We start from the raw sequence: 19,508 nt of genomic DNA on the forward strand, positions 1-19,508 counted from the left end.
GCCATAACCATCCTGTTTCCTGGACTTTGCATTCTGAGTCTTGAATCCTTGTAAGAAAATCCTGGAGCCAGATAGCACAGAGGAAGGGAATTTGCCTCGCATGCGGCCATCCCGGGACAGACTTGGGTTCGGTCCCTGCCATTCCATATGGTCCCCCAAGCTTGCCAGGAGTGATTTCTGAGCACAGAGCCAGGAGTAATCCCTGAGCACCGCCAGGTATGCCCCAAAAACAAAACCAAAAAACTTCATAAGAAAATTCGGTTCCTATAGCACAGACGCAGAAAGTGACCCAGTTTGTGCAGGAGCCCACAGCTGCAGGGTCTCAGGGAACAGGGGGCCTTGGCCACTTGCTTGCAGTGGCCTTTTCCTTTCTGCTTTCCCTCCTGGGTCCCCCCCCCAATGCCTCCCAGATGGCGGGGGCGGCCCCTCTGCACTGGCCCGCGGGCCCTGACCTGCTGACCTCCCCGCTCCCTCGATTTCTTCACGTTGGTTCAACATTAACCGTGGGGGTCAGGACGAGCCCTCAGTTCCAGGAGCCGGCACGCCATGGCGCACGTCCGGGGGCTATGGCTGCCCGGCTACGTGGCCCTGGCCACCCTGCTCTGCCTCGGTCACTGCCAGCAAGGTAAGGGGGGCTCGAAGCCGAGGCGTCCAGGCCAATGGTGGTGAGTTCCCAGACCAGACTCAGGGTCCCCAGAGCCCACCTTCAGGCTTGTGCCAGCTCCACTGGAACAAGGGCTGGTGTTGTCAGTGGTCTCGAACTCGCTTCTTTCTTGCCACTTGGGGGGGCAGGAGGGAAGCCTCTGTAGCCCCCTTTGGAGGTGAGTGGCCCAGGCCAGGCCTGGCTCGTGCCCCCTTGAAGGCCAAGACCGCTGTGCCCGTCCCCTGCAGTGTTCCTGGCCCCGCAGCAGGCGCTGGCGCTGCTCTCACGGGTTCGCCGGGCCAACAGCGGCCTTCTGGAGGAGATGCGCCAAGGCAACCTGGAACGTGAGTGCTTGGAGGAGGTGTGCGTCTACGAGGAGGCCTTCGAGGCCATCGAGTCCACCCACGGCACGGTGAGGGCATGGGGGCAGCCAGGGGTACTGGGCATTGAGCACTGGCATGTGTTAGCGCTCCTTGCCAGGAGGTTCCCTGGGCCCCACACTCTGCCTCTTTGGGATTTCTGGCCCACGTGGCCTCACAGCTCTCCTCTGGTACTTGAGAGGCACATAACATTTTTCCTCACCTACTGTCCCCCAGAGGTCTCTCTCTCTCTCTCTCTCTCTCTCTCTCTCTCTCTCTCTCTCTCTCTCTCTCTCTCTCTCTCTCTCCTCTCTCTCTCCTCTCTCTCTCCTCTCTCTCTCTCTCTCTCTCTCTCTCTCTCTCTCTCTCTCTCTCTCTCTCTCTCTCTCTCTCTCTCTCTCTCTCTCTCTCTCTCTTTGGTTTTTGAGCCACACCCGGCGTTGCTCAGGGGTTACTCCTGGCTGTCTGCTCAGAAATAGCTCCTGGCAGGCACGGGGGACCATATGGGACACCGGGATTCGAACCAACCACCTTTGGTCCTGGATCGGGTGCTTGCAAGGCAAACACCACTGTGTTATCTCTCCGCCCCCCCCCCAGAGGTCTCTTTTGGGCATGGCAGTGGGGTGGGGTCTCCCCTTGTCCCTCAAGTATCCTCCTCAGTGACTTGGGTTTGGGAAACTGCTACACATTCCGGAGTGTGGCCCTGCAGAGAGGGTCAGGAGGAAGCTAAAGGTGACCAAAGAATTGAGCCAAGCGGCATCCTGGCCGCGCCTCATACTTCATCCTTGTCTTTCAGGATGTGTTCTGGGCCAAGTACACGGGTGAGTAGGGGCATGGGGTTCTGGGACTCTCTTCTCACAGTGTTCCTGCCTCCAGAGAGTCTTCCAATGCACCCAGCTTTTCTCCTGCCCACTTGGCCTTCTCTCTCTCTCTCTTTCTCTCTCTCTCCCTCCCTATCTCTTTCCCTCCCTCCCTATCTCTCTCTCCCTCCCTCCCTCCTCCCCTCTCTCTCTTGCTCTCGCTCTCGCTCCTTCTTTCTCTCTGTCTCTCCTTCTATCTCCCTCCCTCCACCTGGCTGTCTCTGTCCATCTCTGCCCCCACTTGAATGTATCCTGTCCACTAGTCTCAAACTGATCTCTGCCTCTTTTCCAGCTTGTGACTCGGTGAAAACAGTTCGAGACAAGCTCAGTGAATGTATGGAAGGTGAGGTGCTGGGGGCAGGGGAGGAAATGGGGGAAGAGGGGAGGAGCAGAGTGGTCGGGGTATATGTGCCCCAGGAAAGTAGGAAATCAGGCAGGAAGAAGGATGGGTGCCATGGACCCATGAATGAATGGGCAGAAAACTGAGCATTGGAGCTTCTCTGTCCTCTGGGTCCTTGTCCACACCAGCTGGGGAAAGTTCCACCCACATCCATCCATGCCATCTTCAGCACCCTCGGGGGTTCCCAACTCCTCATCTGTGTCTTTCTCTTTTTTTGGGGGGGGTCATATCTGGCGGTGCTCAGGGGTTACTCCTGGCTCTGCACTCAGAATTCGCTCCTGGCAGACATGGGGGACCATATGGGATGCCGAGATTCAAACTGGGTCCATCCTGTGTTGGCCATGTGCAAAACAAATGCCTTGACAAATGACCAAATACCTTGGTCTTACCTCAGAGTCACTCACAAAGCCCCTCTTTGGGCCACACACTGGGTCAAGCTCTGGAGGCTTTAAGAAACTAAGGTGCTAGAATGACAATACAGCAGGGAGGGTTCTTGCCTTGCAGACCCTCGTGCCATCCCAAGCACCACAGACAGGTCCCCCATTAGTCTGGTCCCTGAGCATAGTCTGGCATGACTTAAAAAAAAACAAAAACAAATAGGGGCTGGAGTGATAACACTTTGGGTAGGGCATGTACCTGGCATGTGGCTGACCCAGATCTGATCCTAAACATCCCATATGGTCCCCTGAGCCTGTCAGGAGTAATTTCTGAATGTAGACAGGAGTATCCCCTGAGCACCATCCCAAAACAAAAGAAAAACAACTATGGGCCAGAGCAATAGCACAGTGGTAAGGCCTTGCACGCAGCCAACAATGGATGGACCTCAGTTCAAATTCTGGCATCCCATATGGTCCCCATGCCTGCCAGGAGCGACTTCTGTTTTGTTTTGGTTTTGGTTTTTGGGCCACACCCAGCTATGCTCAGGGGTTACTCCTGGCTGTCTGCTCAGAAATAGCTCCTGGCAGGCACGGGGGACCATATGGGATACCGGGATTCGAACCAACCACCTTTGGTCCTGGATCGGCTGCTTGCAAGGCAAACACCGCTGTGCTATTTCTCCGGGCCCAGGAGCGACTTGTGAGTGCAGAGCCAGAAGTAACCCCTGAGCACTGCTGGGTGTGACAAAAAAAAAAAAGAAAAAAAAAGAAGAAAGAAAGAAAGGAAAGAAAGAAAGAAAGAAAGAAAGAAAGAAAGAAAGAAAGAAAGAAAGAAAGAAAGAAAGAAAGAAAGAAAGAAAGAAAGAAAGAAAGAAAGAAAGAAAGAAAGAAAGAAAGAAAGAAAGAGAAAGAAAGAAAGAAAGAGAAAGAAAGAGAGAAAGAGAAAGAGAAAAAGAAGAAAGAAAAATAACTAAACGACTAAAGACCTAGAGGTTGGGTGGGGAGAAAGTACAGCAGGTAGGCACATGGCTGATCCCCGTTTAATTCCCAACACTGCACGTGGTCCCCTGAACCCAGCATCACTAAGTGTGGCCCCAAACTATAAAATGAGAAAGAGGGTGTGGACAGAGAAGGGGCCCTAATCCCGAGAGTGAGAGGCCTGGTTTGGACTCTGTGCAGGCAGCTGTGCTGAAGGACTGGGCACAAACTACCGAGGGAATGTGAGTGTCACGGTCTCAGGCATCGAGTGCCAGCTCTGGAGGAGTCGCTACCCACATAAGCCTGAGTGAGTGACAAGCAGAGCAGGGCAGGTTGGGGGAGAGGAGGTCGGGTGGCACAGCCTCCTGCTGAGCCATTTTTTGTTTCAGAATCAACTCCACTACCCACCCTCGGGCCGACCTGCAGGAGAATTTCTGCCGCAACCCGGACGGCAGCAGTACCGGGCCCTGGTGCTACACCACGAACCCTACAGTGCGGAGGGAGGAGTGCATCGTGCCTGTGTGTGGTGAGCTGCTGGTCCCCAGGGCACTGAAGAACAGCTAGGCCTGTGGTCACTGCAGTCAGCCTACCTGGCAGGCCTGGCTTCTGACTGCCCCCTGCTTCCTGGTGATCCCATCTCTGTTTCCTGGGGACGCTCTTTCTGCTTTCTGGTAATCTCCTCTCTACTTCCTGGTGACCCCTTGTCTCTACTTTTTTTCTTTCCTTTCCTTTTTTTTTGGGGGGGGGGGGTTGGGCCACACCCGGTGGCGCTCAGAAGTTATTCCTGGCTCTGTGCTCAGAAATCATTCCTGGCAGGCTTGGGGGACCATATGGATGCCGGAAATTGAACCCTAGTCTGTCCTGAGTTGGCCACCGCGTGCAAGGCAAACACCTTACCACTGTGCTATCTCTTCAGCCTCAGCTTGTCTCTACTTTCTGGTGACCTTCCTCTGCTTTCTGGTGACCCCATCTCTGTTTTCTGGATATCCAGACTTTTCTCTACTCTCCAGGCCCCTGTCCTGCCTTCTGTCCCTATGAGCAAGCCCACACAGTCACAGTCACAACTGTGTGTTGGTGACTTCTGATCCCTGTGTGTGCCACTTAGTCATGACTAAGAGTTGGGAGTGAGGGATCAGAGAAATGGCATGGAAGTAGGGCGTTTGCCTTACATGCAGAAAGACAATGGTTCGAATCCCAGCATCCCATATGGTCCCCCAAGCCTGCCAGGAGCAATTTCTGAGCGTAGAGCCAGGAGTAACCCAAGCACTGCCGGGTGTGACCCAAAAACCAAAAACCAAAAAAAAAAAAAAAAAAAAAAAAAAGAGTTGGGAGTGAGACCGCAGCAGCAATCCCTGATCTCTGATGAGCGTGGGCCCCAAAACCAAAACCAAGATCTGTCCCAATAATTCCACCCACAGGGCTGGAGCTGTAGTACAGGCAAGGGGCCTACATGAGCCCGCCAGGAGTGATATCCGAGTGCAGAACCAGGTGTAACCCCTGAGAACCACAGACTCCTGCCTCCCATGCACAGGGTGACATTGGCTAAAATGACCCCTAGGGAGACAGACCGCAGCTGTGCCCTATGAGAACACAGGATCCCTCCCCAGAGAAAGGCCCCCTGTGGCGGCCAAAGCATGGCAAAGCCAGGACAGGGCTCTCACTGCTTCTGGCCCATCCTTACCCACATCCCTATACTCTGTAAGGAGTGCTGGATGCCCCTTTCACTTATTTGTTTTGTTTTGGGGCCACACCCAGTGGTGTTCAGGGCTTTCTCCTGGTTCTGTGCTCAGGGATCATTTCTGATGGGACTTAGGGGAACTGTGTCATCCCTCTGCTATACTATGGCACCACCCCTGTACTGCTTAATTGTTTTTTGTTTTTGTTTTGTTTTGGGACCACACCCCCGTTGCATTCAGGGGTTACTCCTGGCTCTGTGTCAGAAATCACTCCTGGCAGGCTCATGGGACCATATAGGATGTTGGGGATCGAACCCAGGTTGGCCACAAGCACGGCAAATGCCCTACCCGCTAGCTATGCTGTCATTCTAGCCCCAGCTTCCTTTTTTGTCTAGTAACTTTTTTTTGTTTGTTTGTTTCAGAGGCACACCCAGCAGCTCTCAGGGGTTACTCCTGGCTCTGTGCTCAGAAATCACTCCTGGCAGGCTCGGGGGACCATATGGGATACCAGGAATCAAATCCGGGTCTGTCCCAGGTCGGCATTGTTCAGCCTTACTGCTGTGCTAACACTCCAGCCCCTACTTATTTATTTCTTATTTTGCTTAGGGGTTACTCCTGACTCTACACTTAGGAATCACTCTTAGTGGTTCTCAGGGATGCTTAGGAGGAGTGAACCCAGATTGGCCACAAGCAAGGTGAATGCCCTTGTCATTTTGGTCCCCCTCTGATAGCCTCTTTTGTAAGAGCAAAGTGAAGGATAGTGAGGTTCTTCCCAGGTCCTGATGCAGGCGGGCGTAGGGGCAGGGACTTATCACCTACGCAGGCACCCCACGGAGGTTCCCATCCTCTCCTCTCCTCTCTCTCCGCACCAGGCCAGATGTGGGTCCCTGGGCCAATGACACCCCGCACCAAAGGCCCCACCGTGAATGTCCCTTCTCCATCTGAGTGTGTGCCTGAGCGCGGCCGCTACTACGAGGGCCAACTGGCAGTCACCATGCATGGGAACCCCTGCCTGCCCTGGGATGACCAGAAGGCCCAGGGGCAGAGCAAGGTCCAGGCCTTCCAGCCCGACGTGCCAGTGCTCCAGAACTTCTGCCGCAACCCAGACCAGGACCAGGAGGGTGCTTGGTGCTATGTAGCAGGTGGTGGCTTCGAGTACTGCGACCTCAACTACTGTGGTGAGAAGGGCCTGGAGTGGGTGAGAGGACAGAGCCCAGCACTGGGCACAGGCTTGCTTGCGTCAAACCCTGGAGGTTCATTCCAGCCTTCCAGAAACATTCCTATTTTCCAGCCAAGTAAAGTGTGGCCTAGTCATCCAAGGGCACCCTTAGTCTCTATTCTTCAAGGTCTTCAAGGCCTGCAGAGGTCCTGGGGAAGCCTTGAGGTGGGCTTGGTGTGGCCCGTCCCCAGCCTGTGTCTGGGTCCCTGCAGAGGAATTCCTGGAGGAGGAGGAGGAAGGGACCGATATAACGGACTTCGATCTGGCAACGGCCATCGAAGGGCGCACGTCCTCCGATAATTTCCAGCCCTTCTTTGACGAGAAGACCTTCGGCCTCGGGGAATCAGGTGCCTTTGTGGGACCTGACTTGGTGAGTTGGGGGGCTGTGTAGGGGACTGGGCCCAGCCTTGACTGCTCCCTCTTACTCTGCAGACTGTGGGCTGCGGCCGCTGTTTGAGAAGAAGTCAGTGGAGGACAAGTCAGAGCATGAGCTTCTGGAGTCTTACATCGAAGGGCGCATCGTGGGCGGGCAGGAAGCTGAGATTGGGTTGGCACCCTGGTGCGTGTGCGACCCGACTATGTCCCCATCTTGGGGAATGTGGGTGGGGGTTCCGTCTCTCAACTCTAGCTCTTCTGCCCTCAGACCTGTGTTGGAACTGTGCAAACTCTGGCCTGGAAGTATCAAAGTGACAAGGAGACCCCAGTATCTCAGGAAGCCTGGGCCAAGTTGGGAGCTGGGCTCAGAGAACAAATATTTCTGATTCCCTTTTTCTCTGGTTGTTTTGGGGCCATACCTGGTGACACTCAGAACTTACTCCTGGCTGTGTATTCAGGAATCACTCCTGGTCATGCTTGGGTGCTGGAGATCAAACCAGGTTGGCCATATGAAAGGCAAACACCCTATCTGCTGTACTAGTTCTCCAGCCCCACTTGTCGTCGTCGTCGTCGTTATTTTTCCCCAGTAATTTTCAGGGCTTGCTCCTGACTTGGCACTCAAGAATTAACTCTGGGGGTACCCTAGGAGGTGCCAGGAATTGAACCCAGGTAGATTACATATAAGACAAATATTCTACCTGTCTGATCACTCCAGTCCAATTTTCTTTTTCCCTCTTTTTTTTGGGGGTGGGTGGGTGGGTAGGGAAAGCTGTCATACTCAGTGGTGCTCAGGGTTTACTCCTGGCTCTGTGCTCAGAAGTCGATCCTGGCAGGCTTGGGGGACCATATGGGATGCCAGGATTTGAACTGGGGTAAATCCTGTGTTGGTTGCGTGCAAGGCAAACGCCCTACAGCTGTGCTATTGCTTCAGCCTCATTCCATTTTATTCAAAATTTTTTTTTTTTTTTTGTGATTTTTGGGTCACACCCGGCAGTGCTCAGGGGTTATTCCTGGCTCCAGGCTCAGAAATTGCTCCTGGCAGGCACGGGGGACCATATGGGGCGCCGGGATTCGAACCTATGACCTCCTGCATGAAAGGCAAACGCCCTACCTCCATGCTATCTCTCCGGCCCCTCAAAAATGTTTTTTGCTTGATTCCTTCCCTCTTTGCTCCCCCTTTCCTCCTTAAACCTGAGCTTTAAGGTTTAAAGCTAGCACTATGGAGGTGGTGAGGGCCCAGCTACTAAGGCGTACCTGCTTTCCCAAGGCAGGTGATGCTGTTCCGGAAGAGCCCCCAGGAACTGCTGTGTGGGGCCAGCCTTCTCAGCGATCGCTGGGTCCTCACAGCTGCCCACTGCCTGTTCTACCCACCCTGGGACAAGAACTTCACGGTGAATGACCTGCTGGTGCGCATTGGCAAGCACTCCCGCACCAGGTACAGAACGAACCCGGGTCGGGGGGTGCTGGTTCGTGGGGCTCTGAGACCCCCAGAGTGCCTGGGAAGGCCTGGGGCTATTTGGGTCAATAGCTATTAGCTATTTGGTCAATGATGCAACCATAGCAGAAACCTTGGTAGTTGCGACTTTGCAAGTCGCTGGTCATGAGTTCAAAGCCCTGGTCTCCCATATGTGCTGAGATCTTCCTGAGGTCCCTTCTCTCTCTCTCTCTCTCTCTCTCTCTCTCTCTCTCTCTCTCTCTCTCTCTCTCTCTCTCTCTCTCTCTCTCTCTCTCCCTCCCTCCCTCCCTCCCTCCCTCCCTCCCCAATCTTGACATACAAATAAACCACCACAGCTGCTGTGGAAAAGTTCCATTTGACTGTGGAGCTGGGGGACAGAGAAGGAAATTCCAAACTCCAATCTCCCCTTTCCTCGTCGTCGTCGTCGTCGTCGTCCTCCTCCTCCTCCTCCTCCTCTTCTTCTTCTTCTTCCTCCTCCTCCTTCTCTTCTCCTCCTTCTCCTCCTCCTCCTCCACTTCATCCTTCTCCTCCTCCTCTTTTGCTCCTCCTTCTTCTCTTCCACACCCAGCAGTGCTCAGGAGTTGCTTTTGGCTCTGCACTCAGAAATCACCCCTGGCTGGCTCAGGGATCATATGGGTTGCCAGGGATCAAACTCAAGATGGTTGCATGCAAAGCAAACGCCCTACCTGCTGTGCTATCACTCTGGCCCATCCCTTTTCTTCTCTCCTGCTCTGTTCAGGCTACTGAATGCCCCTGCCCTGGGAATTCAGTTCTGACTCAGAAAGAGCTGCCAGGGGACCCCAAGGGTGGGTAGGCTCCTTCTGGGCAGCGGATGGCTCCTGTGTAGTGGCCCGAAGCCGATTCTCCTGCCTGCCGGGCTCTGCGCAGGTACGAGCGGAACATCGAGAAGATCTCCATGCTGGAAAGGATCATCATCCACCCGCGGTACAACTGGCGGGAGAACCTCGACCGCGACATTGCTCTACTGAAGCTCAAGAAGCCCATTCACTTCACTGACCACATTGCCCCTGTGTGCCTGCCGGACAGGGAGACGGCCAACAAGTGAGCCTCACTCACCCTACCCTCTTGGAGGCCCCAGTTTGAGTAGGAGGCACACAGCCCTTTTGTATTTTTTTTTAAGTTTTTGGGTCACACCTGACAGTGCACAGGGGATCCTCCTGGCTCTGTGCTCAGAAATGGCTCCTGACAGGCTCAGGGGACCATATGGGATGCTGGGAATCAAACTTAAGCCTGTCCCGGGTTGGCCGAGTGCAAGGCAAAAAAGCCCTACTGCTATGCTATCGCTCCAGCCCCTCTTCTGTATTTCTATTTTTAGTCATATATTGGGGGGGGTTGGGGGCCACACCTGGCAGTGCTCAGGTCTTATTCCTGGCTCTGTGCTCAGGGATCACTAAAGGTGGGCTCAGAGCACCCTATGGGATGCTGGGGATGGAACCTGAGTTGGCCCCATGCAAGGCAAGAGTCCTCCCCACTGTGCTCTTGCTCTGGCACCTGTGCTTTTATTATGGAGGGAGAAGTTGGGCCACACCTGATGATGCCTGGGGGGCTGGGACCCAGACCTTTCCATACTCAGTTCTTGGGGAGCTGCAGTTGGGGGGTTGGGTGTGGGTTGCTGAGGAAGGTTCTGGATGCTTGAATTTCCACTGGTTCTTTCTCCTTTCCCCAAAGATTACTCCAGGCTGGACACAAAGGGCGGGTGACCGGCTGGGGTAACCTGAAGGAGACATGGACAGTGAGCCCCGGGGAGTTGCAGCCCACTGTGCTGCAGGTAGTCAACCTGCCCCTTGTGGAGCGGCAGATCTGCAAGGACTCTACAAGAATCAGAGTCACCGACAACATGTTTTGTGCTGGCAAGTCTGTGGGCATATAGGGCAGATTTGGAGGCAGAGAATTTGTCTTGGGGGGCTTGGGAGTCAGGCTTGTGGCAAAACCCTCCTTCCCTCCCTCCCTCCCTCCTTCCCCCCTTCCCTCCCTCCCTCCCTTTCTCCCTCCCTCCTTCCCTTCCCTTCTTCCCTCCCTCTCTCCTTCCCTCCCTCCCTCCCTCCCTCCCTCCCTCCCTCCCTCCCTCCCTCCCTCCCTCCCTCCCTCCCTCCCTCCCTCCCTTCCTTCCTTCCTTCCTTCCTTCCTTCCTTCCTTCCTTCCTTCCTTCCTTCCTTCCTTCCTTCCTTCCTTCCTTCCTTCCTTCCTTCCTTCCTTCCTTCCTTCCCTCCCACCCTCCTATACCCAGAGATACTTAGGTAGTCAGGTACTTAATGGTTATTCCTGGCTCTGACTGGAATTGCTCTTGGTTGGAATTACTCTGGGCTGGCTTGGGGGACTATATGAGATGCTGTGGAATGGAACCTGGTTGGTTGTGGCGACTGTTAGCAAGGCAAAACGGTCTACCTGTTGTATTATCACTATGAATGATTTTCTTTTTTGGTAGAGGGCACAACCAACTGTGCTCAGGGCTTACTGATCGTTTCTGGCAGTGCTTGGGAGCCATAGGGGATGCTGGGGATCAAGCCCAGATTGGCTGCATCCAAGGAGAACATTCTACCTGTTGTGCTATTGTTCCGGCTCCAGGTTTCCTTGGGCCTTTTCTTACTTATGCCCCTAACTGTGGGTCTGAACCCTGCCGCTTGTCTGTGTGGTCAACACTCGCCCCTGCACCTTATGGTTTCCTCTCCTGGTGTAGGACTTCTTCATTGTCGCTTTGGTCTTTCTCTAGCTGAGGACTAAAGCTGAAACTGTGTTCAAAGGAGTTTGGGGGGGCCGGAGAGATAGCATGGAGGTAAGGCGTTTGCCTTTCATGCAGGAGGTCATCGGTTCGAATCCCGGCGCCCCATATGGTCCCCTGTGCCTGCCAGGAGCAATTTCTGAGCCTGGAGCCAGGAATAACCCCTGAGCACTGCCAGGTGTGACCCAAAAACCAAAAAAAAAAAAAAAAAACAAAGGAGTTTGGGTTCCTTCTGGACACCCGGCCCTCCCCCAGTCCCTGATCTAAAATGCCATTTAGTGCACACCGTGTCTGCATGTGCATGTCTCCTGCATCTCCTCTCTTGAGATGGTCCTTTCCTACTTCGATGCTGAGATGTGCCCTGGGGTTTGCTCTGCCTTTGGAAAAGCCCATTCTCTCTCTTGACTGCTTTAATCTCTCTTTTTTATCCTCTCCTATAAACTGCTATAAACTGCTATAGTATATTTATATACTATATAAATTTTTATATAAACTATATAAACTGCTACTTGACTCACCTAGGCTAAGTGTTTCCTTTCAGCTCCCCTGACCTTCTAAAATTGAAAACATTTGGGGCAGGGGCCGGAGAGATAGCATGGAGGTAAGGCGTTTGCCTTTCATGCAGAAGGTCATCGGTTCGAATCCCGGTGTCACATATGGTCCCCCGTGCCGGCAAGGAGCAATTTCTGAGCATGGAGCCAGGAGTAACCCCTGAGCACTGCCGGGTGTGACCCAAAAACCACAAAAAAAAAAAAAAAACATTTGGGGCAGGGTTGGGCCACACCTGGTGGCACTCAGGGGTTAGTCCTGGCTCTGCACTCAGAAATCATTGCTGGCAGGCTTGGGGAACCATATGGGATGCTGGGGATTGAACCCAGGTCCATCCTAGGTTGGCTGTGTGCAAGGCAAATGCCCTATTGCTGTTCTATGGCGCTGTGCTATTGCTCCACCCCCCTTTGTGGTTTTTGTTTAGGAGGATTTAATGGGATTTCTTAGAATCCTTCTTTAGAATCCTTTAGAACCCTTTAGCATTTCCCCTTAAAACAGATATATTTGTTAAATTATTATTTTATTTTTTTGGTCACACCTGACTTTGCTCAGGGATTACTCCTGGCTCTATGCTCAGAAATCGCTCCTGGCAGGCTCAGGGGACCATGTGGGATGCCGGGATTCGAACCATCGACCTTCTGCATGAAAGGCAAATGCCTTACCTCCATGCTATCTCTCCGGTCCCAAACTTTTTTAATTTTTTGTTTTTGGCTTTTGGGTCATACTCTGCTGTATTCAAGGCTCACTGCTGGCTCTTTGCTGAGGAATCACTCCTGGTAGGGCTCAGGGGACCATAGAGGTGCAGGTTGGCTGTGTGCAAGGCAAGTGCCCTACCCTTCAGCTCCAGCCCTTTCTTCCATTCTGTGTCACCCTCCCAAACACCTCATTTCCTTTCTATCCCATTTCCATCCAAGTCAGTAACTAATTTTAGTAGGTTGTGGCTTATTTTTTCCTTTCTCATTCTGCACAAACGAGCAGATACAATTATGTTTTCAAATGTCAAATGGTGATGGTGAGGTTTTGGGTTATATGTAGGTGTTACTCCTGGCTTAGTGCTTATGAGAAACTCCTGGTGGTGCTCAGGGCATAGTGTGGTGCTGGGGGCTCACTGCATGCAATGCAAGTGCCTTTACTTGCATTTATATTAGCTCTCCAATGCCAAGTTTTTATAGTTCTCTTTTTAACACAAATGGCAACATGCTATGGATATTCTTTGATAGTTTTTGGCTATACCTGATAATGCTCAGGGGATACTCCTGGCTTTGCACTCAGGAATTACTCCTGACACTGCTCAAGAAACCATATGGGATACCAGGGATCAAACCTGGGTTAGTTGCATGCAAGTCAAGCATCCTTCCCACTGTACTATTGTTCCGGTCCCTAGATCTTTTTCTTTTTTTTGGTTTTTGGGTCACACCTGGTAGCACTCAGGGATTACTCCTGGTTCTGCGCTCAGAAATAGCTCCTGGCAGGCTCAGGGGACCATATGGGATGCCGGGGTCAAACCACTGTTCTTCTGCATGAAAGGCAAACACCCTACGTCCATGCTTTCTCTCTGGCCCCTAGATATTCTTTTTTTATTTTTATTTTTATTTTTATTTATTTTTTTTTTGGTTTTTGGGCCACACCCGGCAGTGCTCAGGGGTTACTCCAGGATATCTGTTCAGAAATAGCCCCTGAGGGGCTGGGCGGTGGCGCTAGAGGTAAGGTGCCTGCCTTGCCTGCGCTAGCCTTGGACGGACCATGGTTCGATCCCCCGGCGTCCCATATGGTCCCCCAAGCCAGGAGCAACTTCTGAGCGCATAGCCAGGAGTAACCCCTGAGCATTACCGGGTGTGGCCCAAAAACCAAAAAAAACAAAAACAAAAACAGAAATAGCCCCTGGCAGGCACGGGGGACCACATGGGACTCAGGGATTTGAACCAACCACCTTGGGTCCTGGGTCGGCTGCTTGCAAGGCAAACGCTGCTGTGCTATCTCTCTGGCCCTCTGTTTTTTTTTTTTTTTTTTTTTTTTTTTAGCCACATCAGGCAGTGCTCAGGGTTACTCTTGACTCTGTGCTCAGGAATCACTCCTGTCAGGCTCAGGGGATCAAATGGGATGACAGGGATCAAACCTGGTCAGCCACATGCCCTACCTGCTGATATTCTTTTGTTCTTGCTTTTTTGTTTGCTTTTAGGCTATTCCTCTAGGGAACATTTGTTGTACTGGAGACCAAACCTGGGTTGTCTATGTGCAAGGCAAGCACTTTAATCCCAGTATCCTCTTGGTAGTTCATGTACTTTGCTTTTTTACATTCATAGTACCCAAGAAGCTAATTCATCTTTGTTGAATATGTAAAAAAAATTAAACTACGAATAAAAAAACTTAAGCTACACTATATCATTCATTAACAAATCATTTGTCAATGTTTTCTCTGGACATTTAGTCTCCAGCATTTGAACATTTTCTCATATACTTAAGCACCATTTTATATCCTTATTCCCAAATTGTATATTCATATCTTGAAAATTGTTGGCCTGGAAAGATAGTACAAGGAGGGGATGAAGTGCTTGCCCTGCAGATGACCCTAATTCCACCCCCCAGCATCACAGATGGTCCCTTGGGTCTTGTGGTCCCTGAGCACAGAGCCAGGAGCACCATTCAGTCTTACCCGAGCCCTCCACTCCCAAATTGTAGAATACTTTTTGTGGTGATAAGCATATGCTCCCCCACTTTGAGCGATCTCCATGACTCCTTTTGTGTTTTTTTTTTTTTTAAATTGAGATTAAACTAAAGTTAGACCCCAAATTAGGGAGAACTGACATCCTTTTTTATTTTGTTTGGTTTTTGGGTCACATCTGGTGGTGCTCAGGGGTTACTCCTGGCTCTGCACTCAGAAATTGCTCCTGGTTCAGGGGACCATGTGGGTTGCCGGGGATCAAACCCACATCTGTCCTGGGTCAGCCGTGAGCAAGGCAAGCGCCCTACCACTGTGCTACAACTCTGGCCCGAAAACTGACACCCTTTTTATGTCAAGTCTCTCTGTCCCGGGGAAGAAGTGTTCCCTGTATAGACAGTTCTTTCTGGACTGTTACACTGTGTTCTCTTAGGCATCTTCTTTTATTTAGTTTATGTTTTCTGCCTTATTTTTCTTTTTTGCTTGTTTTGGATCACACCCAGTGGTGCTCGGGTCTCTGAACTTAGGGATCATCCCTGGAGGGCTTGGGGGACCATATGGGGTGTTGGGGATTAAACCCTAGTTGCCTGCATGCAAGGGCCCTCCCTGTTGTACGATCTCTCAATCTCTGATCCTCTTATTTTCCTTGAGCAAATTAGCCAAGATGGAAAAAGTAACAAAACTGCCTTAAAGATACATCTTGATTTATGAATTAACCTGTTTTTTTTCCAGTTCTGTACCTTATTCATTTCTGCTCTTATCTTATTTACTGTGGGAGGAAGAAATGCCAGGAAGTACTCAGGAACGTCCAGACTATATTCAGTGGCAGTGAAAGCCTTAAGTTACAAGGACCAAGGCTGTGTCTCAACAGCCAGAGAAAAAGGATGGTGATAAGGCACTTGCCTCCCACCAATCAACCAACTCGGGTTCAATCCCCTATCTGGAATGGTTCCTTGAGCCGTTAGGAGTGATCCCTGAGCACAGAGGCAGGCGTAAGTCCTGAGTCCTGCCAGGTATGGCCCAGAAACCAAGAGTTGAGCCTCAGGACGGAGTCATAGTACAGCGGGGCTGCCTTGCATACAAGGCATCCCAGCACCTCATTTGATCCCCTTGAGAATGCCAGGAGTGATTCCTGAATAACCCCTGAGCACTGCCGGGTGTGGCCTCAAAACAAGAGAGGGTCCGGAGCAGTGGTGCAAGAGTAGGACGTTTTCCTTGCACGAGCTAACCTAGACTGCGGTTAGATCCCCCAGAGTCCTATATGGTCCCCCAAGCCAGGAACGATTTCTGAGTGCATAGCCAGGAGTAACCCGAGTGTCACCGGGTGTGGCCCAAAAAGAAAAAAAGAAAGACAAGAGAGTGAAAAAGAGAGAGAGAGAGAGAGTTGAGCCTCAGCATGCTAGGTATGCACTTCAGCTTTTTTTTTTTTCTTTTTTTTTTTTTTTTTTTTTGGTTTTTGGACCACACCCGGTGGTACTCAGAAATAGCTGTCTGCTCAGAAATAGCTCCTGGCAGGCACGGGGACCATATGGGACACCAGGATTCGAACCAATCACCTTTGGTCCTGGATCGGCTGCTTTCAAGGCAAACACCGCTGTGCTATCTCTCCAGGCCCGCACTTCAGCTTTCAAGTTATCTCTCTGATCATTGTTTTCTAACTACTACTTATTTACTTTTGCTTTGAAATGTATATAGATATATTTTTTTTTTTGGGCCACACCCTGTGGTGCTCAGGGGTTACTCCTGGCTATCTGCTCAGAAATAGCTCCTGGTAGGCACGGGGGACCATATGGGACGCCGGGATTAGAACCAACCACCTTAGATCCTGGATTGGCTGCTTGCAAGGCAAACACTGCTGTACTATCTCTCCGGGCCCTTCTTTTTCTTTCTTTCTTTCTTTTTTTTTTTTTTTTTTTTGTGGTTTTTTTTTTTTTGGGTCACACCCGGCAGTGCTCAGGGGTTACTCCTGGCTCCATGCTCAGAAATTGCTCCTGGCAGGCACGGGGGACCATATGGGACGCCGGGATTCGAACCGATGACCTTCTGCATGAAAGGCAAACGCCTTACCTCCATGCTATCTCCCCGGCCCCTCTTTTTCTTTCTAATTATTACTTTTTCCCTTTAGGGTCAGGTATGTGGCTTAGTGATAATGTACAGAATTTGCAAGTTAGAGGTCTGGTTTTGATCTCCAGCACTGTAAAGAACACACACATATTATACTATGATAGATATACACAATGGCTATAGGAAAGGAACTTGAATGGGAGACAGGTAGGGCATCTGCCTTGCTTGAGGCTGACCAGCATTCAATCCCAGCATCTCATATTGTTCCCAAGTGATTCTATATTGTTGGGGGGGGGGAGCACACCAGGCAGTGCTCAGGGGTTACTCCTGGCTCTACACTCAAAAATCACTCCTGGCAGGCTCGGGGGACCATATGGGATGCCAGGAGTGGAACCTGGGTTGGTCCTAGGTCGGTTTTGTTTCGGCCTTATGCAGACAAATGCTCTACCTGCTGTACTATTGCTCTGGCTCCACCAGGAGTGATTCCAAAGTGTAGAGCCAAGAGTAACTTCTAAGCATCACCAGCTGTGGCTTTCTCCCCGTCCCCCGTCTCCCCCCCCCACCCACCCAAGAGAACCAGTGGGGATTGTGCTGAATGAAGTAAGCCAGAGGGACAAATAGAAGATTTATGTGGAGAAGAAAGAAACATAGTGAGGGAAGAAACTACATCTGCCTTGAAGGCCTCATTGAGGTTGAATCAAGAGTGGACCAGTGGGGCCGGAGAGATAGCATGGAGGTAAGGCGTTTGCCTTTCATGCAGGAGGTCATCGGTTCGAATCCCGGCGCCCCATATGGTCCCCTGTGCCTGCCAGGAGCAATTTCTGAGCCTGGAGCCAGGAATAACCCCTGAGCACTGCCAGGTGTGACCCAAAAACCAAAAAAAAAAAAAAAAAAAAAAAAAAAAGAGTGGACCAGTGAGTGCAGTTAGGGATAGTGGTTATAGAGATCTGCCCTCAGGTGGAGTGGGCTGAGACATTGCATTCCTTAAACAAATGGTTTGTATGCAGGAGGCCCAGGTTCAAGTCTCCAGCCCTGTAGGATCCCCAGAGCACCACTGGTAGAAGCCCCCAAACTCAGCCTAGCAGCCTCTACAGGGTTGGGTGTAGTCCCGCCCCCAATCTTTTAATGATTTGCTTTGCATTCTTTATTTTTTTTGGGTCACACTCGGCAGCTCAGGGGTTACTCCTGGCTCTATGCTCAGAAATCGCTCCTGGCAGGCTAGGGGGAACATATGGGATGCTGGGAATCGAACCACTGTCCTTCTGCATGCAAGGAAAATGCCTTACCTCCATGCTATCTCCAGTCCTGCATCTGCATCTTTTATTTTTCCATCCTCATCTTTTACATGTCTTAATATTTGATATACATGAAGTCTGGGTGTTCTTTAGTTACAAAGGCGTTTTGTGTGTTTGTGCACGAGTGTCTACCTTTCTTTTGGAGGGGGTCACATCTGGCAGCACTCAGGTGTTACTCCTGGCTCTGCACTCAGAAATTGCTCCTGACTTGGGGAACTATATGGGACGCTGGGGTATCGAACTGGTCCGTCCTAGGTCAGCCACAAGCAAGGCAAACGCCCTACTGCTGTGCTATCTCTCTGGCCCCTAGAGTGTCTACTTTTTGTTGTTCTGCACTGTGATAATGGTCTGTGTGATAAAGAGAAATGCCATTATCTAGATTTCCTTCTGCATCTAAGGCAAACGCCTTACTGCTGTGCTATTTCTCCAGCCCTGAGAAAGGCCATTATCTGCAAGCATCTCTAGCAGACTTTTGCAAAGATACTTTGGAGTAGAGATTGGGTAAAACAGGATTAGGGAAATGCATAGTTTTGTGGTGTGCTTAGGGAGATAAGTTGGTGGAGATGGAATATAGATTGGAGAGAGACAACAGAAATGCTCAAGAATGGGGGTGTACAGCTGAAGATATGAGTCGAGGATAACTGGGACCATTAGCTATGTCTCCTGGGAGGGCTTTGGGGATGGGTCCTGAGTACAGCTATTCTTTCGCCAGGCTATAAGCCCGATGAAGCAAAGAGAGGGGATTCTTGTGAAGGCGACAGTGGGGGCCCCTTTGTCATGAAGGTAAGCAGGTCTTTTGGGGTAAGACAGGGGTGAGGAGGGACAGTAACCCATTAGGACAGCTCTGACAAAACCTTGGACTTGACTCTTGGGCTCCCCATTTCTTCCTCAGAGCCCCTATAACCACCGCTGGTACCAGATGGGCATTGTCTCGTGGGGTGAAGGCTGTGACAGGGACGGGAAATATGGCTTCTACACTCATGTGTTCCGCCTGAAGAAGTGGATGCAGAAGGTGATTGACCGGTATGGCTAGGAACCAACCATTCTAAGCTCCAGACTGCAACCAAGTCAATGAAATTTTTGTTGTTCTAAAATCAGATTTCAGTAATAATAATAAGAATAAAAAACACCATTAGTCTCTATGTGCTGTTTATGAAAATAAAAAGCCAATACTATTGGCTAGAAGTGGTTGGGGGGGCAGAAAGTCACTGGGCTGCATGCAAACTTCACATGGGGAGGGTTTGATTTCCACTCGGAGTGACCCCTGAGCACGAACTGCAAGTAGGCCCTACCTACTAGCAACAAGTGTGGCCTCTCAACAACAAAATAAACCCCATTAAAAAAAGGGGGGGGGCTGGAGATAGCATGGAGGTAGAGATTTGCCTTGCATGCAGAAGGACGATGATTCGAATCCCGGCATCCCATATGGTCCCTTGAGCCTGCCAGGAGCGATTTCTGAGCACAGAGCCAGAAGTAACCCCCGAGCACTGCCAGGTGTGACCCAAAAAGCAAACGAAAAATAAAACAAAAAACAAAAAATGATTTAAGAAGCCGGGGGAGATAGTTCAGCGGGGCGAGAGTTTGCAACTTTGCATGTGAGAGGTCTGCATTGATCCCTGACATCAGATTGTCCCCTAAGTATCATCAATTTTAAGCACTGAGCCAAGAGTACCTTCTGAGCACCGCTGAAAATGACCTCAAATTGCCTTCAACCCCTAATGAAAACAATGACCTCCCTAGGGAGACAAATATAGCACATGCTGTGCAGCTGGATGCCACTTTGATTCCCAGCACTGCACAGTCCTGCTGTGACCCCAAAATCAGAATCAAAAACAGACTGACGCAATACAGCCTCTAG

At 51.1% G+C, this 19,508-nt stretch overlaps 1 protein-coding gene across 1 annotated transcript; it reads left to right on the plus strand.

Annotated features, from left to right (window-relative positions):
* The first annotated feature begins 520 nt into the window (after positions 1 to 520).
* On the plus strand, positions 521 to 18,683 carry F2 (coagulation factor II, thrombin). The gene is made up of 14 exons (XM_049779983.1): positions 521 to 625; positions 892 to 1,055; positions 1,799 to 1,823; positions 2,155 to 2,205; positions 3,819 to 3,924; positions 4,007 to 4,143; positions 6,166 to 6,471; positions 6,725 to 6,859; positions 6,945 to 7,071; positions 8,155 to 8,322; positions 9,232 to 9,405; positions 10,033 to 10,214; positions 18,363 to 18,433; positions 18,543 to 18,683. The coding sequence occupies exons 1-14, from the start codon at positions 547 to 549 to the stop codon at positions 18,681 to 18,683; spliced, it is 1,866 nt and encodes a 621-aa protein (XP_049635940.1). The 5' UTR covers positions 521 to 546.
* The last annotated feature ends 825 nt before the right edge of the window (positions 18,684 to 19,508 follow it).

Source organism: Suncus etruscus, chromosome 9, assembly GCF_024139225.1.
Source record: "Suncus etruscus isolate mSunEtr1 chromosome 9, mSunEtr1.pri.cur, whole genome shotgun sequence".
NCBI classification, from domain to species: Eukaryota; Metazoa; Chordata; class Mammalia; order Eulipotyphla; family Soricidae; genus Suncus; species Suncus etruscus.